Source organism: Carassius gibelio, chromosome A13 (assembly GCF_023724105.1).
Source record: "Carassius gibelio isolate Cgi1373 ecotype wild population from Czech Republic chromosome A13, carGib1.2-hapl.c, whole genome shotgun sequence".
NCBI classification, from domain to species: Eukaryota; Metazoa; Chordata; class Actinopteri; order Cypriniformes; family Cyprinidae; genus Carassius; species Carassius gibelio.
The window spans coordinates 6,549,398-6,567,988 of NC_068383.1; the positions used below are offsets into that span (position 1 = coordinate 6,549,398).

Consider the following 18,591-nt stretch of genomic DNA (forward strand, 5'->3'; position numbering starts at 1 on the left):
TAATCAAACACACCTGCCTTTAATTTTTAAGTGAGCCTGAAGACCTTAATTAGTTGCTTCAGGTGTGTTTGATTAGGATTGGTGCTGAACTTTGCAGGACAGTCGATCGCCAGTCGAGGAGTAGTGTTGAGCACCCCGGGTTTACGCAGTCTGAGAGGTGATAACAGAAAAGAGAGTTTGTCGTTATCGTTATTATAGTAGGTTTTTGTAACAATGACTGTGTTTACATGAACAGCGTATTCCCGTCCTTATCCATCAAACATTGCGTGTGGATGATCTCGGTCTTCTGACTGTCACCAGCATCGGGTTTATTTAAGATACAATCCTGACACCTAGCGGAAGACTTGGAAAATTACAGCAACAGCTTTAAGAGTATTTTGTTCTTAAATGTACTGCATTTGTGTGACTAGCTTATGAATGTTAATAAGGCTAGGTCAAGCAACACAAATGATATTCACAAGCAAATTTTCATCATAGTAGAATTTGTTTTCTCACAGACCAATGTCAGATGAGGTTGAATGTCGAGTTAATTAGTTCGTTCTGTTTATTTGTTCATCAACATGCCTACCACGTCCCAGAATGCAACGCGGCGCCCAAGCCCTATTAGGCGCAGTCACTTTAAGAGACAATGAATGCATCCAATATAATACACATATGATTTTTTCTCAACTGTTTACTTTAACTTAACACATAACAGAGTTTCTTCGAACATACTATCCAAGATGGGTATTTTCACATTTTTTATGTATTTGTCGGTACAAGAGCAAAAACAGACAAATTCGGTGTTCATGTGTTTTGAGACGCCTCTCTCTGCGTGATCCCTGAACACCGCGGTGCTGAATTGGGATATTTCACATCCTTTTCTGTTTGTTTAATATGTGATTTGTTTTTGTTCGTTGGGGTGCAGGAGGAACTTAAAGGAGAACTTTGCAAATGAGAGGTCGGTTCAGTGTTGCTGTCTGTGTGACACGGCTCTCTCTCCACGTGCGCACCGAGCACAGCGCGAGTAACCAGCTGCTCAGTTCAGCTTTTCCACGTCTTGTGTTTGAATGCTTTAAAGTCTTTTGAATGGTTACATTTGCAAGTGGCAAGGCTTAATAACTCCTGAAAATGATACACTTTCATGACGACACGCAGCAGCATTCTGTCAACTCTCCTGAGCATCTTTTTAGACTGGCCTCAGCCAGATGGTTGAGATCGACTATTAAAGGTGGCATATTTTTTCCTTTAGAAAGAACGATCATGGCTCACAATCAGCAGTTATTTTATCTATGTTCATAACTTTTCTTACATATAATGGCTCGGTGTAAGAGATAAATAAAGATTAAAGGTAAACAGTACCAGCAGGGCCGTAGCTGGGGTCAATGGGGCCCCGGTGAAGGTTGTACCAATGGGCTCTGTTTGAAATGGTTTAATTTGTATGTTAGTTCGTTTTTATTTATTTGTGCTATTCACACAATGTTTAAGTTTTTTTTTTTCAAGTTTGTAGGTGTCAAGGTACAGAAACTGAATAATAATATGTAAAATAGCACTGGATAGTCTTCAAATGTAAAAAATGAAATCTACAATCAAACCAAAATGTATTCAGACACCTTGAACATTTCTAACATTATTAAAGTTTATTTGCTATCGCTTGTAAAATGGTTCTAAAATATGACTAGAACTTAAGAGTTAAACTGTGTCAGAACAAATTTGTCTTGATAATGTCATAACTTTGATAGAAATATATGTAACGGATTACAATCAACCAAATCTACAGACAACTGTTATTATGACAATATTTACACAACTGTCAATACTTTGTTGACCAATTACCAAGCAATGCTTAATTTTGTTCAGACTGTGGTGTGAAAAGGTTGCATTAGCAATTCAGATCATAAGCAATACATGGTGCTTTATAAGGTTCTGAATAATTTTTGATATACATTTTTTTTATCAATTTCACTAGAAGTTCACTGTATGAAGATTCTTTGGGTATAATATGTCACAGTTCGCTTAATTTTGCTATACTCACTCACATAAATGTATTATAGTGTCCTGTACCTTTTCTTTTATTTTCCTGGATTAACATTATAGCAGCCAGTAGCTAAATTAGGCGCGGTCACTTTAAGAGACGATGAACGCATCCAATATAATACACATCCCATTTTTTTCCTAAACTGTTTACTTTCACTTAAGAAATAACTGACAGTTTTTTCGAGCATACTTTCCAAGGCGGTATTTTGACATATTTTGTATGTATTTGTCAGCACAGGAGCAAAAAGAAGCAAATTCGATGTTCAAGTGTTTTGTGACGCCTCTCTCTGCCTGAGCCCTGAAAACCAGAACACCTTGGTGCTGAATTGGGCTCTTTCACATCTTTCTGTTTGTTCAAACTGCGATTTGTGTTTTTTCGTTCAGGTGCAGGAGGGACTTCGAGGAGAACTTCGCAGAAGAGAGCTCGGTTCAGTGTCGCCGTCCGTGATACACGAGTCTCTCTCTCCAGCTACTTTGTTAAGCTTTTCCAAGTCTTGTGTTTGGATGTTTTAATATTTCAATCAACAAGTGGTAAGGCTTAAAAACACGTGAAAAAGATAAGCTTTTGTGGCGATGCGCAGCAGTGACCCGTCAACTGTCCTGAGCATCTTTTTAGGCTGGCCTCAACCAGTAGGTTGAGATTGCTGGGGGCCCCCCATCTTCCATGGGCCCCTATAATCGTTACCACCTTTCACCCCACTAGCGACGACCCTGAGTACCAGTATGAGTGATTGCTTGTGGAAATTAGTCATACCGTCTCTATTGTGAAGCTGGGGGTTGTAAATAGCCTAGTTCCTTCAAAAGTAGAAAAATATGCTATAATAAGTTTTGAGATTCTAAGATACTTTAGTGATAAATCACAGGACAGCGCTAACAACTTCGTTCCTCTGTGCACTGCGATCTTCACAGCTATGAGATTTCGTGCACAATTCAGCTCGATATAATAATACACATCAGATCGTCTAATCGCTTGAACATCCAAACCATAAAACAAATACAACTGACAAAGTTTAGTGATGACTCAAGGCTCACCGCTTGCGTGCCATCATTTGTGTTGAACCGGCGTTCACCTCCGTGTTTTGCTTTTATGCCACTGACTGGCAGAATCATGTGGCTACACATGCTTTTCAGGGGGAAGTATTAACAGGAAATAACTGAAATAACTGACATGGGAAAATTACGTCGGTTAAAGGGTCTAAATTTCGGTTTCGGTTACTTTTCGATTAATCGTCCAGCCCTATCTTAAGGTAAGCTATTGGAGAGCAGAAATCTATTGTAAATTTAATATTTCCCAGAAACTGCTTATTCTAAATTATTCCTATTTTTTATATTTTTCATTAGAAAAGTCCACGTTTGGAGTTCACATGTTTGACAAGCTTTGTTCAAAGAATTCTCAGAAGAAACATCTGAGACAAAGTCTCCTCATCCTCAAGTTGTTCCAAACCTGTATGAGATGATCATTTTGCTGATGGCCACTGACTTCGTTTTTTATATATATTTTTTGTTTTATTCTATGGAAGTCACTGGTTACCAGCAACTGTTTGGTTACCAACATTCTTAAAAAAATATATTTTTTTTTTGTGTTTAAAAGAAGAAAGAAATACAAATGGGTTTGAAACACGATGGTGAGTAAATTACAAAAATGTCCAATTTTGGGTGAACTATCCCTTTAAATAGAGCATATCTGGAAACTATGAGAGCTATGAAAGAGCAAAAGCACTCAGCAAAACTTTTTCTTGGTGGATCTAAAAAAAAGCTCATGCTAGTTCATTAAACACATTCTCATTGGTCAGAAGTTCTGAGCAATAAATCAAATGCAACTAATATGAACGGAGCCAAAGGAAATGACATCATGACAACACTAATGGCCCCTGGTTAGCAACCGCCCTAAGCTGTGACGTCAAAAACAGCAGACAAGAAAAAAAGTCATGCTTTTAAGAGCCCTTCAAAATGCATCAGGCACTGGTAAAACATTTACTGATACAATCATAATCTCATTTCCTTGACGTCATTTTCTCACAGATCATAGATTTTGCATAATACTTCTTTCCTTAGACTTAGCTTGTCCATTCACTGATTTACTTTTTTTTTCATCATGTGAAGCACGTCACACAGGAATGCGTGCCTCAGCACTCTACGCAGAGCATGTGGTTAACACTCCACATGTGCAGGCCTGCTCTCATTGAAGCTCTGCTGACTTGTCCTGCGAATTAAAGACTCACATGGAGCGATTAAACATAACAACTCATTTAGTCCGAGGAGACAAAGCCAACAGCTTGAAAACACTAGAAGAGGCACCTGGATGATTTGCGAATGAGAAAATAAAATGAAGTCAGTCTCTAAATAGCTTTATTTGACAGTTTGTATTCGAGTCATGACTACAAAGCCATTTTTGTTACAGTCTTGGCCCACATACAGTAATGTTTTACATGGTTTTCATCAGTTAATGACATCTGTGTGTTTCAGTCCTGCTGCTTCCTGCATTTGCCACAAATCATGATCCATCTGTAATAATGAAAGCTGGGCAACCATTTTGCATGATTCCTGTTGAATGATCATTTGTTGACCTCACATCTGGCCATATATGAGTCATTATACATTATTTATTTAGCTTCATAGCCTGCCTGTGTTTGTAGAGAATGTTGTACAAATGTGTCCATGCATTCTTAATCTTTCAATATTTCATGGTGAGTATGTGCCAATGGCCCATTCCAACATATAAATACAAATACAGTTCATATTGTCTGGCGCACTCTACCATATTTTACTCTGTTGCTAGAGTGATAATAAAAAACATGATGCAATTTCTAATACAATTTTCCAATTGGGTTGAAACAATGAACACTTCTCAAGCAGAACTACATGTTCGACTTGCCAACATTTTGGTTAGAGAGTAAGTACATTTAAAGACACTTTTAGACACAGAGTTTTGTTTTAGCCACTTAAAAGCAAGTAAAGTAGATACCTGATTGCATAATTTTAAATCATCTGGAATTATTGCTTTTGGATGGTAAATTATTTTATAAAAAAAAAAAAAAAAAAAAAAGATTTTTTAGGTTTTCTGTGTACTGCTTGTAATTTTATAAATTTAATAATTATCGATGTGATTCTTGTAATAAAATATTTTTATAACTTGCAACTAAACATCACATAAAAAAAGAATGTGCTTGAAAGTGGATCAGACTTCATGTTGTATGTCAAAAGTTTAGCTACTCAAGACTAGCATGACATTGATGAGCAGAAAATATCCTACTCTGGCAAAAAGGAGACCAGTTATTATTAATTATTAATAATGGCTCTAGTTATCAGTGTTGAAAGTTGCTGTTTTTGCTGTTTAATATATTTTTGTGATGCATTTTTGGATTCTGTGATTACTAAAAATAAAGGTTAAAAAGAGCAGGATCTGTTTGAAATAGAAATATTTTATAAAACCGCAAGTGTCTTTGTCATTTTTGATTAGTGTAAAGTGTAGTTAAATTTATTTATTTTTTAAATATAAGGATCATGTGACACTGGAAACTAGAGTAATGGAAAAATAAAAATAAATGAATATAGTTGTAAATTGTTAAACTGTAATAAGTATGTAATAATTGTCATATTACAGTTTTACTGTATTTTTCATCCAATACATAGAACATCATGAGTTATGACATAATATTCTGAAATGTAGAAACACATTCACACACAATTTGTGGTTTGGACTTGCACTGTATTCCTCCTAAAACTCATGACTGCATAGGGTAGCGCTGTCCCAACATCTCTGTTCTTTGCACATGACCCAAGACCAACACAAGAGTACATAATATGTTGGTCTGGCTGGTGAATTACACCCTTTATTCCTAAGTTCACCAAAGCTAATTAGGAAACCATTTATTTAAACATTAAAAATAACACAGAAATTAAGTTAAATGCATGTCCTTTATTTCTTTCTTAATAACAGTTTGTTAATAACCACATATTACACTAGTTGATTTGTCTTGCATGAAATATTTTCCCTCTTTAAAAGCTGAAGAAGTGAAGATCTTTGATGCAGTGCAATTCATTCTAGGATTATCAAACAGTCACGCATATGTACACATTTTGTCATATCAAATGAAAAAAAAAAAAAAAAAATACATGGTTTCGCCAAACAACAAACTGCTCTTTGAGTTGTCAGTAACACAATACAAAAAAAAAAACTACTTATACAGAGAGCTCCAGCAACATACAAACAAATGTAAAATAGACTTAAGTGTGACTGCAGTACAAAAGCTCTATAAATTACTGTATAAAAAGCAACAAACCTGAAAGCCTGAGACAAGAGGACCAACCCTCTGCTTTGATTAAAAAAAAAGGACTTATAAGTCTCAGAAAAAGCTTGCCAAAAGGTCTCGCTGTTGCAGGGTGTGAGGGATGCAGTCATTTTTCATACAACTGTCTGCTCACCTCGACATTTCCTGTAGCTGCAGTAGATGGCAGAGAGCAGATAGACGCTGGCGGTGAGGCAGGCGAAGATGGAGGCAGTGAGGTAGACCTTGTACAAGCAGTGATGTTTGTAGACGTCCAGGTTGCAGTAGGAGTTCTTTTGGGTTTTGTAGATCATGACCCCAATGGTAGACAGATACAGCAGAGTGGCAGCAACGTCGTGGATGGCGTTGCTCAACAACCAGCGTTCTCCTCCGACGATGGGAACGAGGTCCTGCTTGTCCAGAAGCGTGAGGATGAAGATGGCTAATGTGAGGAGCCAGAAAAGCACAGCCACAAACAGCACATAGTGAATGGAGCCTTCATATTTGTTGGCTGCGATGGTGACCCAAAGCCCGGCTCCCAGCAGGATCTGGAGGACCCGTACAATCCCGATAAAGCTCTTGAGGAATTCCGGGAAACTTCTCTTCACCTGTGGCTGAGGGGGCATCTCCTCTTTTTGTTGAAAAAGACTTCTCCTGGTGTTCAGGGTGGGGGCTGTTTGCCACAAACAGAGAAACGAGGAGAAGAAGGAGCCAGCAGGAGACGTAAGGAGTGGCTGATAACGGTTTTGGAGGAGGAGAACCCTGCAAATGCACACAGACTGAATCATCTGCACAACCCTGGGGTTTTGAAATGACTTCTGTCTTTTGGTCTCTTCCGTTTCCTGTAGTAACTGTTGAGCTGTGTCTCCCTCCCCCTCTTTCCAAGCAGGGAGCAGGAGGAGAAACAGAACAGAGGGCAGGACGTGAAACACTAACCCTTTTCTCCTCCTCCTCCTCCTCCTCCTCCACTCTCTCAGTTGCTAGTTAGAAAAATTCCTGTGTGTGCAATGCATACAGTGGCCCCCAAAAAATAGTTTGGATACTTCAGCCGTACTGAAAAATAATGAATGTCTTTCAATTAGAAGAAAAAAAATGGCTGGCATTTATTTTAAATAAGACATGTTTCAGGATAAATATTTCACACAAAAATGTTTGTTAACTGCAGAGTATGAAGAAGTATTTGCTTACTTTCTGCCTGTCATGTGTTGGGAACTGATTTCATTCAGTACTTTCTAAAAAATGAATAGCTTCATTTGTTTTTGTAAATGTTTTAATGTTAACTTTATGCTTACCAAGGCTACATTTATTAGGGATGTAATGATGCAGTCCCAAGCCAGTTGAAAATCAATACAAAAGTAACATTTCAAGTCAGTTGAGATATTCATCGAATCATGATAAAGTTGGGGGTAGTATTTAGAAGCATAATGCTGCTTTGTTTACAGAAGGGAAGGGAAGTGCTGTATCGCTGCTGTTCCATAAACGCCATCTGCTGTCAGACAGTGAATCAGCGTTCTCATGCAGCACGTCTGTTGTTTTCTGGTTCTTGCTGATGTTTTATGTAGCATAATTTCACAAAGCTCAAGTCAGACCATATGCTTTTTGCTTCAAATTTTGAAATGATACAATCTTATTTAATAATAAAAACATAAAAAACTAGTCATGCTGCATAAAGTATATGCTGCATCTTTGTTTCTATTGAGATTAAAATGCAGTGGTTGCCCTCCTCCTCTTATGTACCATTTATCAAAATACAGTTTTAAAAAATACTGTGAAATTATTTCAAATAACTGTTTGCCATCTGAGTATATTTTAATTTATTCTTGTAAAGGCAAAACTGAATTTTCAGCAGCATTACGCCAGTCTTCAGAGTCACATTATCATTCAGAATTCATTGTTATTTGCTGATTTGCTGTTTAAGAAACATATCTTATTATCAGTGGTCATGCTACTAATCATTTTTAGAAACTGATTTTTTTTTTTTTTTTTTTTCTTTTGATGAATAGGAAGCTCAAATTAACATCAAAAGAACAATTGCACCATTCTATTGACGGTCTTTTTAACACTCATTTAAATCATGTTCTCAGAAAAAAAAATATTTTTCAAAAATGTTAGGTTGGGGTAAATAAATTATAATTCCTTTTTGGCAAAAACTAAATGTTTAATATAAAACATTGTAATTATTCAAAAGCTATGTACAAGAAAATGGCTTTAAAATAAACCTGAGAAATATTCACTGGAATAAAAAGTGTGGCTAACATCTAACCCCAGTTAAATCAAAGCATTATGAGATCTCCAAGCTTATAAATTAAGTCTGCAGCAAAATACGCTTTTAGTATTTGTCTCTCAATTTCTTCTTGTGGACAGTATTCTGCATTTCCCAAATACACTCATATAAAAATAGGTTTCCTGCCATAAGCCTCTTTTGGATGGTATTTATTTCCGTAGAAAATCTTTGAAATGCGCAAAGTCATCCTTCACTATATTCAGGCTTTGTGACAGACAAATAAGAATGGCAAGAATGTGGGATTCTTTAGTCTTTTTCAAACTAAACAGTCTTATCACTGCTGGTATGTGGCATCAATGAAATCAGTGTTTTTCATGGTCCATGACCAAAGTCTGACAGCTGAGATATGGGGCTGGATGCCTTGACGTCAGTGAATACAGACACACCCATCAAAATACGTGGCCATGTTAAAGCACCGCCCCTTTAAAGAATCTGGCCACAGAGAGACCCAGTGGGAAGGGGTTAGCCTTAGATTTACATTCTCATTGGGTGATTTATTATGTTCCTGCTGGGAGCAAAATGCAGCTGTAGAGCTGAGTGTGAATTACTCTAAAGACCCTAAAGTCTGCTGCAGATTGAGAAAAGATGAGATACTCTGCAGCTGAATCAATCCTCTAATGTGCAGCAAAGACATAATCCCATAAATCTATAATTTGCACATAATGTGATCTGATGAATCATATAAATGCTCCCAAGGACCTCACAGCTATGAAGATATCCTGAATCTCTCTGGAAAGCTGGATGTGTTAGAGACACATTTAGATTCATCAGCTTTGGTTCATATATTAAATTACATATAGAAACTCTCCATTCTCATGTTTATCATATTTCATTTAAAAATTTGAGTGAATTTGTATGATTGAAAATATCTGCCTGTATATAAAGGAAGGCACTACTATAATAATATTCTAAATTATACACAAGTCATATGAGGTCACACTTTAACGCTCTCCTTGCACTTCCTGTGAGAAATAGCTCAGAGGTCATTGCACCACACAAACAGACTACAATATCAAAGTCTATGTCAAGTTCTGTAAGCATCACTGAATGCAAACTTTAAAATCTAAATTCACATTTTTATTAAAACGAATTAGAAAGTTAACAATAAACTTCACTAGACAGGGTGCTACAAAAAGCAGCAGCAGCAAAATATAAGGTTTTAAAATGTTGAAACATACCCTGATCTCTACAGTGGCGTTCTCAAACAGATATTATTTCCTTATTCGTGTAGTCTATAATACAAACATACAAAAATAGCAAATGAAAAACAAGACTCCACCACTTTTTTTGTTGTTGATGTTAGATGGGTTTGGAGATAGATGAAAGATCTCGCCACTAGACGGCAGTCTAAGCAAACATAAACCGGGTTTCTTGAGTGTTAGTCAAGGCTGTATTCAGAATAGTAGCATTCTGCTGTACTTCCTCTCTCAGTGTATAGCATCTGTACTGTACATAGCATACAGCATTTTCCATATCTCTGGAGTACACTGATATTCTACATGAAAAAAAATCAGCAGAATACAACTGAGCAAACAACACTGGGGTGCTGTTTCCCACAATGCAATGTGATATTTTTTGGACGCAAATCTGGTTTTAACATTTTTCTTAATTAACTGCACTACTCGTTGAATAAAATGTGTGAAGTGATAAAATCATGTGATCATTTAATGTCCTTTTTGTAAAACTTATCCATTTTCACGTTCAAACATAGCCTACAGTTTAAAGACAAAGCAAATAATCCAAAACATAGATGAATAATAAAAACAGACTACTAAAAATATGAACTGAATCCCTTCAGCAATGCCAATTCTTTAAACACTGATATAGACTCAGTGTTAAATAAGTAATGGAGAATAAACTTGCAGCTCTGAGTTCTTACTGGCCTGGCTTTTATCGGGCCATTAGAAAACAAAGTCAGGTTTTAAGAGTACTAAGCTTCCACAGGTAGGTTAGTCAGTGAATTTGACAATGTTTATTAAATCATCTAATACTTAAACAGCAAATTAAACTAAATATCATTAAATCTATATATTCTGTTTCGTGTACACACATTTCCTTCTTATGTTGTCAGTTGTGTCTGTGCAAGTACTTGATGAACCAGTTCTTGAACAACTTAGGTTATCAATACTGAAAATGACTGCTTTCAAATAATCTAATGAGACATGGACTTCTAGCGGTGAATTGGAGAAGCTGCAGGTGAAGTTGTGATAAAGGAAGCTCCAGGCACCTATTCTCACTCGACTATTTAATCTACCCAAGGGCTTGGAAACCATTTAATCAGGTCAATGGCCAAACCAGTGGTGTAGTGCAGGGTATAGGCAAGTATACTGCATATTCTTTATCAGTCGGGATTGAGTACACTTCTAAATCTTTTGATGCGCATCATTCAGTGTCTTGTATTAAAAGGATACTCCACCCCAAAATGAAAAATTGTCATTAATCACCTACTACCATGCTGTTCCAAACCCTTAAAAGCTGCGTTTGTCTTCGTAACACAATAGAAAATAATTAAAGATAAAACCTGGGAGGTTTGTGACTGTCCCATAGACTGCCAAGTAAATTACACTGTCACGGTTCAGAAAATTATTAAAAAGCATCGTCAGAATAATCTATCTACAATCAAGACGAATTAAGCTTTTACGGTTTGGAACGACATGGGGGTAAGTGATTAATGACAAAAATTTCATTTTGGGGTGGAGTAACCCTTTAACATCCTCATAGCTCATAGTAGCTTTGTCAAACAATTTACCATTCAAAATAAATTCCCCTATGAAGAAGATAAATGATTTTTACTTAAGGAACCCAAATGTTGCACTCTATTCTGTATAAATTTACCTCCATGTAAAGACAGCTATAAGTGAATGATTCTCATCTTCTGCCTGGACGATAAAACGGTACAGATACTGTATTTAGCAATTTATCAAGATGCGGTGTTAATGTAAGTGACATTAGTTTAATGTTTTGTTAGTTTACTCTAGCCCACAAGATGTGCTGCTGCTCCGCTATTCATTCAAAATATTAGAGAAATATAGAAGCTCAGTGTGGAGAAGATAATGATAATGATAATGGTTAAAACCGAATCAAAGCCATTCACACTACATATATTCAGCATATATCCAGCGCATTCTTTTGACAGAAAAATATGACTGCTGCACTCACGTAGGCCATCACACAAGAGATGTATAGAAAGCCATGCAAAGTTAAAACGGTTTCAAAAAATAATAATAATAATAATAATTAATTCACAAATTTGTGGAGGTTTCATACAGTGTATGAACCCTACGCATCTTCTGGACATGCCATTAAATATTGACTGGTCTCTGATGCTGCCATCACAAGGACTGGGGAGCAGAGAGGTTGGTATAGACCCCATAAGGTCCTTTTTCCTTCTCTTTTTCACGGTCTGTTTCTGCTGGTTCTAGAAGAGGTCTATATTTATTCCGAGAGAGAAAGAAAAGGAGAGAGAGGGTGCAGTGACTGCAGGAGGCCTGTAGTGCTAAATACATCAATTCCCATCACTCTGTACCAATGTCCTGATTTCCTTACAGGAACACAGAACAGGGAGAATGTCATACCATTTAAATGTCTCTTTTTACTCCTATGTGTAGTAATCTTTATTCCAAATAGGCTATGTCCTCTAATACCAGAACATCACTTTGGAAAGGAAGAATGAATCAAAACAGTGAACGGGAAATCTGTCAAGTCAAAATAAGCCTTTGTGGATTTATGGAGGCGTTTAGCTAGCTGGGTAAAAGATGAATTTACAGATGTGTGCATACATTTAAACCAGTACACACCTACACACACTACATACTTGCGCCTCCAGGTTTTTAGAGCATCTGAGACAAAGTGAGCGGAGAGAAAAGGAGAGGCAAACAGATGAAGACCTCCTGAGGTGGGTGTCATGTGATGCCACACTGTACTACGAGCCTCAGAGGGGGAAAAAAAAACTCACTCTTGAACTGCATCCCAAATGACACACTATACACTGTGCACTCGTACACTATGTACTCAACCATGTAGTGCATGATTTATATGAGGTTATTTTGTCATTCATAATCAGAGTCTGATAGCCTCTCCCCCTTCGTTGCATAATAAAAGCTGCAACAGTTGAGTGCATGAAGTATCCGATATTTCACACTTCGGTTTTTTTGGGTGAAGTGCATCAAGTACACTTTTTGGAATTTGTTGTTTTTGTTTTGTTTTGTTGTTGTTGTTGTTGTTGTTTTTTTTTGGGGGGGGGGGGGGTCAGTGTGCATAAGTACACGATTTAACTACTATCCAGGTTGCCATAGCAACATCAGTACACTACTACAGAAGCTAGCAAATCTCATGTTCATTTGAAGTAATCAGACAGTTATTGTGAATCTGATATGAGATGCTTGGAGTTGATTTTGCGAAAATGACTGCCTTAAGTTAGTTGAGGCTGCTCTGTGCCTGCTCCAAATTTTGTGTAAAGTCTTAAGGCTGTATCATATCCAGAATAAATTATGCCAGGTCTTACCAAGTTTAGCCCCTATAGTATTAAAGTTTCATCACTGTGTAAATGCATTTATGCCACCTTTGAGCAGCATTAAACAGTCTGTGTAAAGACATCTAAAAGCCACTTCAGTAGTGCTTCTGTGTTTCCTTCGCAGTGTTAATTTGGCATTATCCTACTTATTATACATGAACTCACCAAATAAATAATTCTAAATATAGGCTGCATATGATAACAAACCCGTAAAAGCTTCATTCATCTTTGAAAACACAATTTAAGATATTTTGGATGACAACTGGGAAGCTTGTGACTTATGGTTTGTAAGCAATGAAAACAAAAATAACGACTTTATTCAATAATTCCTTTGTCAACAGTCTCTTTCTGTGTCTCTCCACATCACCATAGCGGCATTTTGGAGAATTTGACCGGAACTCAAATTGCCTACGCTCTTCTGTGTCAGCTGCGCCACAAAGTTTTCTTTCAAATCAAAGCATAAATATACCTAGAAACAGCGCATCCTTGTGACGCGGCTGACACAGAAGAGTGTAGGAAGTTTGAGTGATGTGGAGAGGCACAGAGGAGACTGTTGACAAAGGATTTGTTGAATAAAGTTGTTATTTTTGTTTTCTTCGCTTACAAACAGATTTCTTGTCACTTCATAACATTACGGTTTAACCACTGATGGCAGATGGACTATTCTGATGATGCTTTTCATACTTTTCTGACCGTGTAATTTACTTGGCAGTCTATGGGACAGTCACAAGCCTCCTGGTTTCCCACTCCTTATCCTTTACCTTTAGGAAAGTACGGAAACCCAAAGAGGACACGCATTATTCTTTTATCTATGAAGTCAAATCAATGCCACATAGACTTGCAAAAAAATGTAAGTATTGGAAAAAGTGGTATAGCTGAAATGCAAAATAAAAGCAGCATTGCAAATAAATTAGTAGACATGGCCATGGACAAAATCAACAGGCACGTGCACAGGTAGGGCTCAACCTGTGCAGAGCACATGCCCTTTTTGCCCTTACACTCCGAAGTGCCCTTTTTTTGGTGGTGTTTTTTTTTTTTTTTTTTTTTTTATCAATGCTATTGGTCAACCCTTTACGTCTGTCTGTCTGTTTTACCAAATGAAAGTTCTGAAAACGAGCTTGTGTAAATCTTATTGGATCCTCAAGCTGTCAGTAAGCTGATAACTCCGCCCCCTCTATATTCATTGAATCAACTGAAGTTTTACAGCAGCCGCACAGTAGACAACAGCTGAGCTGAACAAAGTTTTGCGAAGGGTAAATAAATATCTTGTTGTTTGAATAAGTACTACTAAACACTGTCTATAAAGGCTAATGTTTTATTTATTTGATGTCTGACTGACTCACTGACTCAGACATGTGGGACGTCGCCTGAGAAAGAGGGCTAGCATTTGCCATCTAGTCATAGCCAATACATAGCCAACACAGCCTGTGCATACAGTTGCATTTCATCTTTTATAAAATGCTAATTTGGCCAAATGCATTTTACCACAGGAAAAACTGAGCGCTCCGTCTATATAGCTAAAAAAAACTAGTTTGTAACCTAGATGAAAATGTAATGTGATGCCCGCAGCGGCAGGCGCCGTCGCCGTTTTAATGACGGACAGAAAAAAAAAAATCACATTTGCACACATTCGCTGGTCAAAAACGATATATTGATAAGTAATACAACAACATATAATTTGTTTTTACCATTGGAAAATCATAACAGGTGCGCCCCCGCGCTGTTTCATACTGGAACTTACACAAAGCGCAAGTGATCCTCTTCACCTAGATAACATATTTCTAAGAAATTTCTTCTTTGATTTATGATTGCTGATACACTTAATTTATTAACATTTAGGCTAATCATGTTATGGTATACTCTCTGTATACTCTCTTTATAAAATGTTGTAAAACATGGTTTTACTACAGTAATGTAGTAGTAACTAAAAAAAAAAAACAATTACAGAAGATCACTGAAATCTTTATATTTTATCATACAGAATGTAATTCATGATTCATTCCAAGGCTTCATTTATTTGATCCAAAATACAGCAAAATCAGTAATATTGTGTAATATTTTTACAATTTTAAATAACTGTTTTCTATTTGAATATTTTAAAATGTAATTTATTTTTGTGATCAAAGCTGAATTTTCAGCATCATTACATCAGTACTCTTCAGTGTCACGTGATCCTTCAGAAATACTTTTCACTGCAACTGTACTTTTCACACTATTTTTATTTATTTTTTCATTGCTGGCTTATTTTAGGGAAAGTTTAGTGAATAAGAGACCTTCAAGAGACCAACATCCCTGGTCCACCACAGTATAAAATTTTTACCAGATACATGGCTCACAGAAGGTTGCTGTTGTATTAGGTTTAAAGAAGCCCTTAAAACTCTGTTTATCTATATTATCTAATTATCTAATATTATTATTATGGTTGTTATTAATCGTTAATAAATCTAAAGCTTTTGAGACTATTATTTTGTGTTATTGAATTTGTCATGAAGATGTGACCATTTCTTCCTTTTATGCAGGCTTACTAAATAATCTTGATATAAAAAGGGGGGGGGGGGGGTGCCCTTTTTCAGTTTCAGCACATGCCCCTCAAAAGGTCTGTGCACGGCCCTGAAAATCAATGTGTTGCAAAATCATTTATTTTGCTCCGTTTCATTTACATTTTGCAATTCTTTATTTTGGTTTGCAAAGCGTCTTTTTTTCCGCAATACTTCCTTTTTTTTTTTTTTTTTTGCAATTCTTTATTTTGGCTTGCAAAAAGTACATTTATCTTAACCAACAGACAAGGAGCTATTTTAGCTTGACTGAGTCCTTGTTCAATGAAAAAAAAAATTAACCCACTCATCCATGAAAATGGATTTTGCTACCTCCAGAACAAAAGAAAACAGCTTATAATTTGACAGAACAAGTCAGAAAAGAATATACATAATGCATGGTCGCTTAGGGCTTTAAAGGCAAAGGATGTTAATAAAAGAAATGGATTTTATTTCACATTCAAGGCTCACACTGTGAAAACCCAGAGTAGACCTAAATGGTAATTTTCTCTTTTGAGTGGCCCTTCCATCCTAATGCATTCTCACAAAAATGCCCAAACACACACAGGCATCCTTGTTTATTTTTCAACACACATATTTCTGGATACACACACAACATCACAACTTTCTTTTCTCAGAGCACAGCCCCCCTCTCACCTCTCCACACACACATTCAAACAAGATCATGTAATATTCGCCAGGAGTACTAGCTGTGAAATTGGAAGCTGTCAGCGCACGATGAGCATTTGGACACACAGAGCTCACAGCTCGGCACAGGGTGTCCAATTATCCCCCAGCCTTCCCTGACATATCAACACACAACTATGCAAAACAGAGCTTTGTGACATTTTGGCAGAATTCCCACTGTTGAGGGCACCAGTCTGCCTAGAGAAATCTCTTACTCACATAGAGCTTCTGTTTATGGTCAATCCAATACCAATGATGAACAGCATCAGTAACATTTGTTCATTTGCTTGGGGATTTATTTATTATGCATATAGACAATTGCATATGCATTTATTATGCATATACACAATTCATAATGAGGTATGCACTTTTTATTTTTTAAATAGTGTTATTAATTTATTAAGCTATTTAATCATAAGCCTACCTATTTTATGAAATGTAAATTTAATATATAATTAGAATCAAGCCAGGGTTGTGTGGATACAATTTTTTTATCAAACTCTTTTGGTTATAAATAGTCATATTTTAATATATTAATTAATATATAATATAATATTTAAGCCGGAGTTATAATAACGGGTGTGTTGACCCCTAGAGGTTAATGAGGGTACTGCTGAGGTCAGAACTTATTTTCCATACTGTCATAATGTTTGTTCATTTTATTTCTAAAAGACTGTTACAGAAAATTATATTTTAGTACTATTTACATACTGTGTGCATGTGTGTGTGTGTGTGTGTGTTTAATTTTTAGTAAAACCTTTTGTGCTTTGTCATTTTTATTAGTTTTTAAAATTGAATATTACTATTTAGGTTTAATTTGTTTTTATTTCAGTTTTAGTTTATGAATTTCCAGTTAGAAATTATAGTATTCATCTAGTTTATGTTTTTCATTTACTATTTCTATTTTATTTAAGATGTATTAGTTTCAGCTTTATTTCAATTAAGCTTTATTTTTTTAAACCTAATAACAATCCTGAGAACATTTAACATTTTCATGAACAAATGTACATTTAACAGTTTTGTAAATAAATAAAGAGAGAGAGAAAGAGAGAGAGAGAGAGAGAGAGAGAGAGAGAGAGAGAGAGAGAGTTGCATGTTATCAAGATATCATCATCTGTGAATTGATTCCCTTTTCTTACAGTAGGACAGGTACAAATATTCCCATTTTTAACTCAGCTCTCCGCTGAGTGCCATTTAACATGTCTTTCAGTGTTTCTCGGTCTTCGTTTCTCTCTTCCTGACAGCATATCATCTGCTGCGCTCAGCTTTGTGTCACTTGTGAATGAATCTCACAGGAGGAGGGCGATCAGTGTTGTGGAGATACCCCTGGGCTCTGATCCCCACCATCCTGCTCTTGCAGTCTTACACTTCAACTCAAAGAGTAGAGAAGCCTGTCACTATGCATACCTCCATGCATTAAAGATTACATATTAAATATTTACACAAGCTTAGTGTTTACATTGTGCTGTTGACTTGTGATGTGATGGAGGAAGCACATTGCTTGAAACATGCAAGATACTGTTTATACCAAAAGGTTTGGGTGAAATTTAAGGGAAATCTAAAGTTAGTCCTTTAAAAATGATCATTAGCAGTCTTCTCTCCCACAGGACTGTTTCTAGCCTCATTCTGCTATTGCTGTTTTGGTGGCCATGACTCGACCTGTCATGCCTTCATCTGCTTCCCACTTCTCTTTATCTGCTCTCTTCTCTCACCACTATTTAATTTAATTTTGCTATCCATCTGTATCAGCTTCATATTCCTCTGATGGAAGTGCTGATTTTTTAGCAGTCATCACTCTTCAGTGTCACATGATTCTTCAGAAATCATTCTACTGTAATATGCTGTGCAAGAAACATTCTTATTATCAGTGTTGAAAATAGTTTTTGCTTAATATTTTTGTGAAAACTGTGATGTTAAGACTGTCACAATCCCCCCAAAAAATAATTAATTGGTTCATAGAATGTTCTCTTTATGATCATTTATTTTAATGTTCTAAAAGTTGTTAATGTCACTTTTTATCTTATACTGACCCTAAATGGTACTGTGCATATTGAATATGCACATCATATATCGAAATAAACAGTATGGTCAAAAAGGCCGAGACCACACTGAAAAAGTTTTTTTTTTTTTTTTTACCTTGCAATAAACTGAGTAGAACACAATACACATCATTATTATTTTTAGGTCAATATAAAATAAACAAATTTGTGGCTATGGTTATGTGAACTCAAACACAAGATGCATAAGATGCTCTTTGGAGCATCTCAAATTATGCTGGAGAACAAACTT

General features: G+C 36.3%; 1 protein-coding gene across 1 annotated transcript; it reads right to left on the minus strand.

The window, feature by feature from the left end:
* Nucleotides 1-4,343: 4,343 nt before the first annotated feature.
* LOC128025985 (MARVEL domain-containing protein 1-like) lies at nt 4,344-7,178 on the minus strand. Its single transcript, XM_052612630.1, has one exon. The coding sequence runs from the start codon at nt 7,070-7,072 to the stop codon at nt 6,422-6,424; it is 651 nt and encodes a 216-aa protein (XP_052468590.1). The 5' UTR covers nt 7,073-7,178; the 3' UTR covers nt 4,344-6,421.
* Nucleotides 7,179-18,591: the final 11,413 nt, after the last annotated feature.

Bases quoted from the DNA above. Each gene is read 5' to 3' on its own strand.
- LOC128025985 (XM_052612630.1), bottom strand. From the start codon at position 7,072: ATGATTCAGTCTGTGTGCATTTGCAGGGTTCTCCTCCTCCAAAACCGT.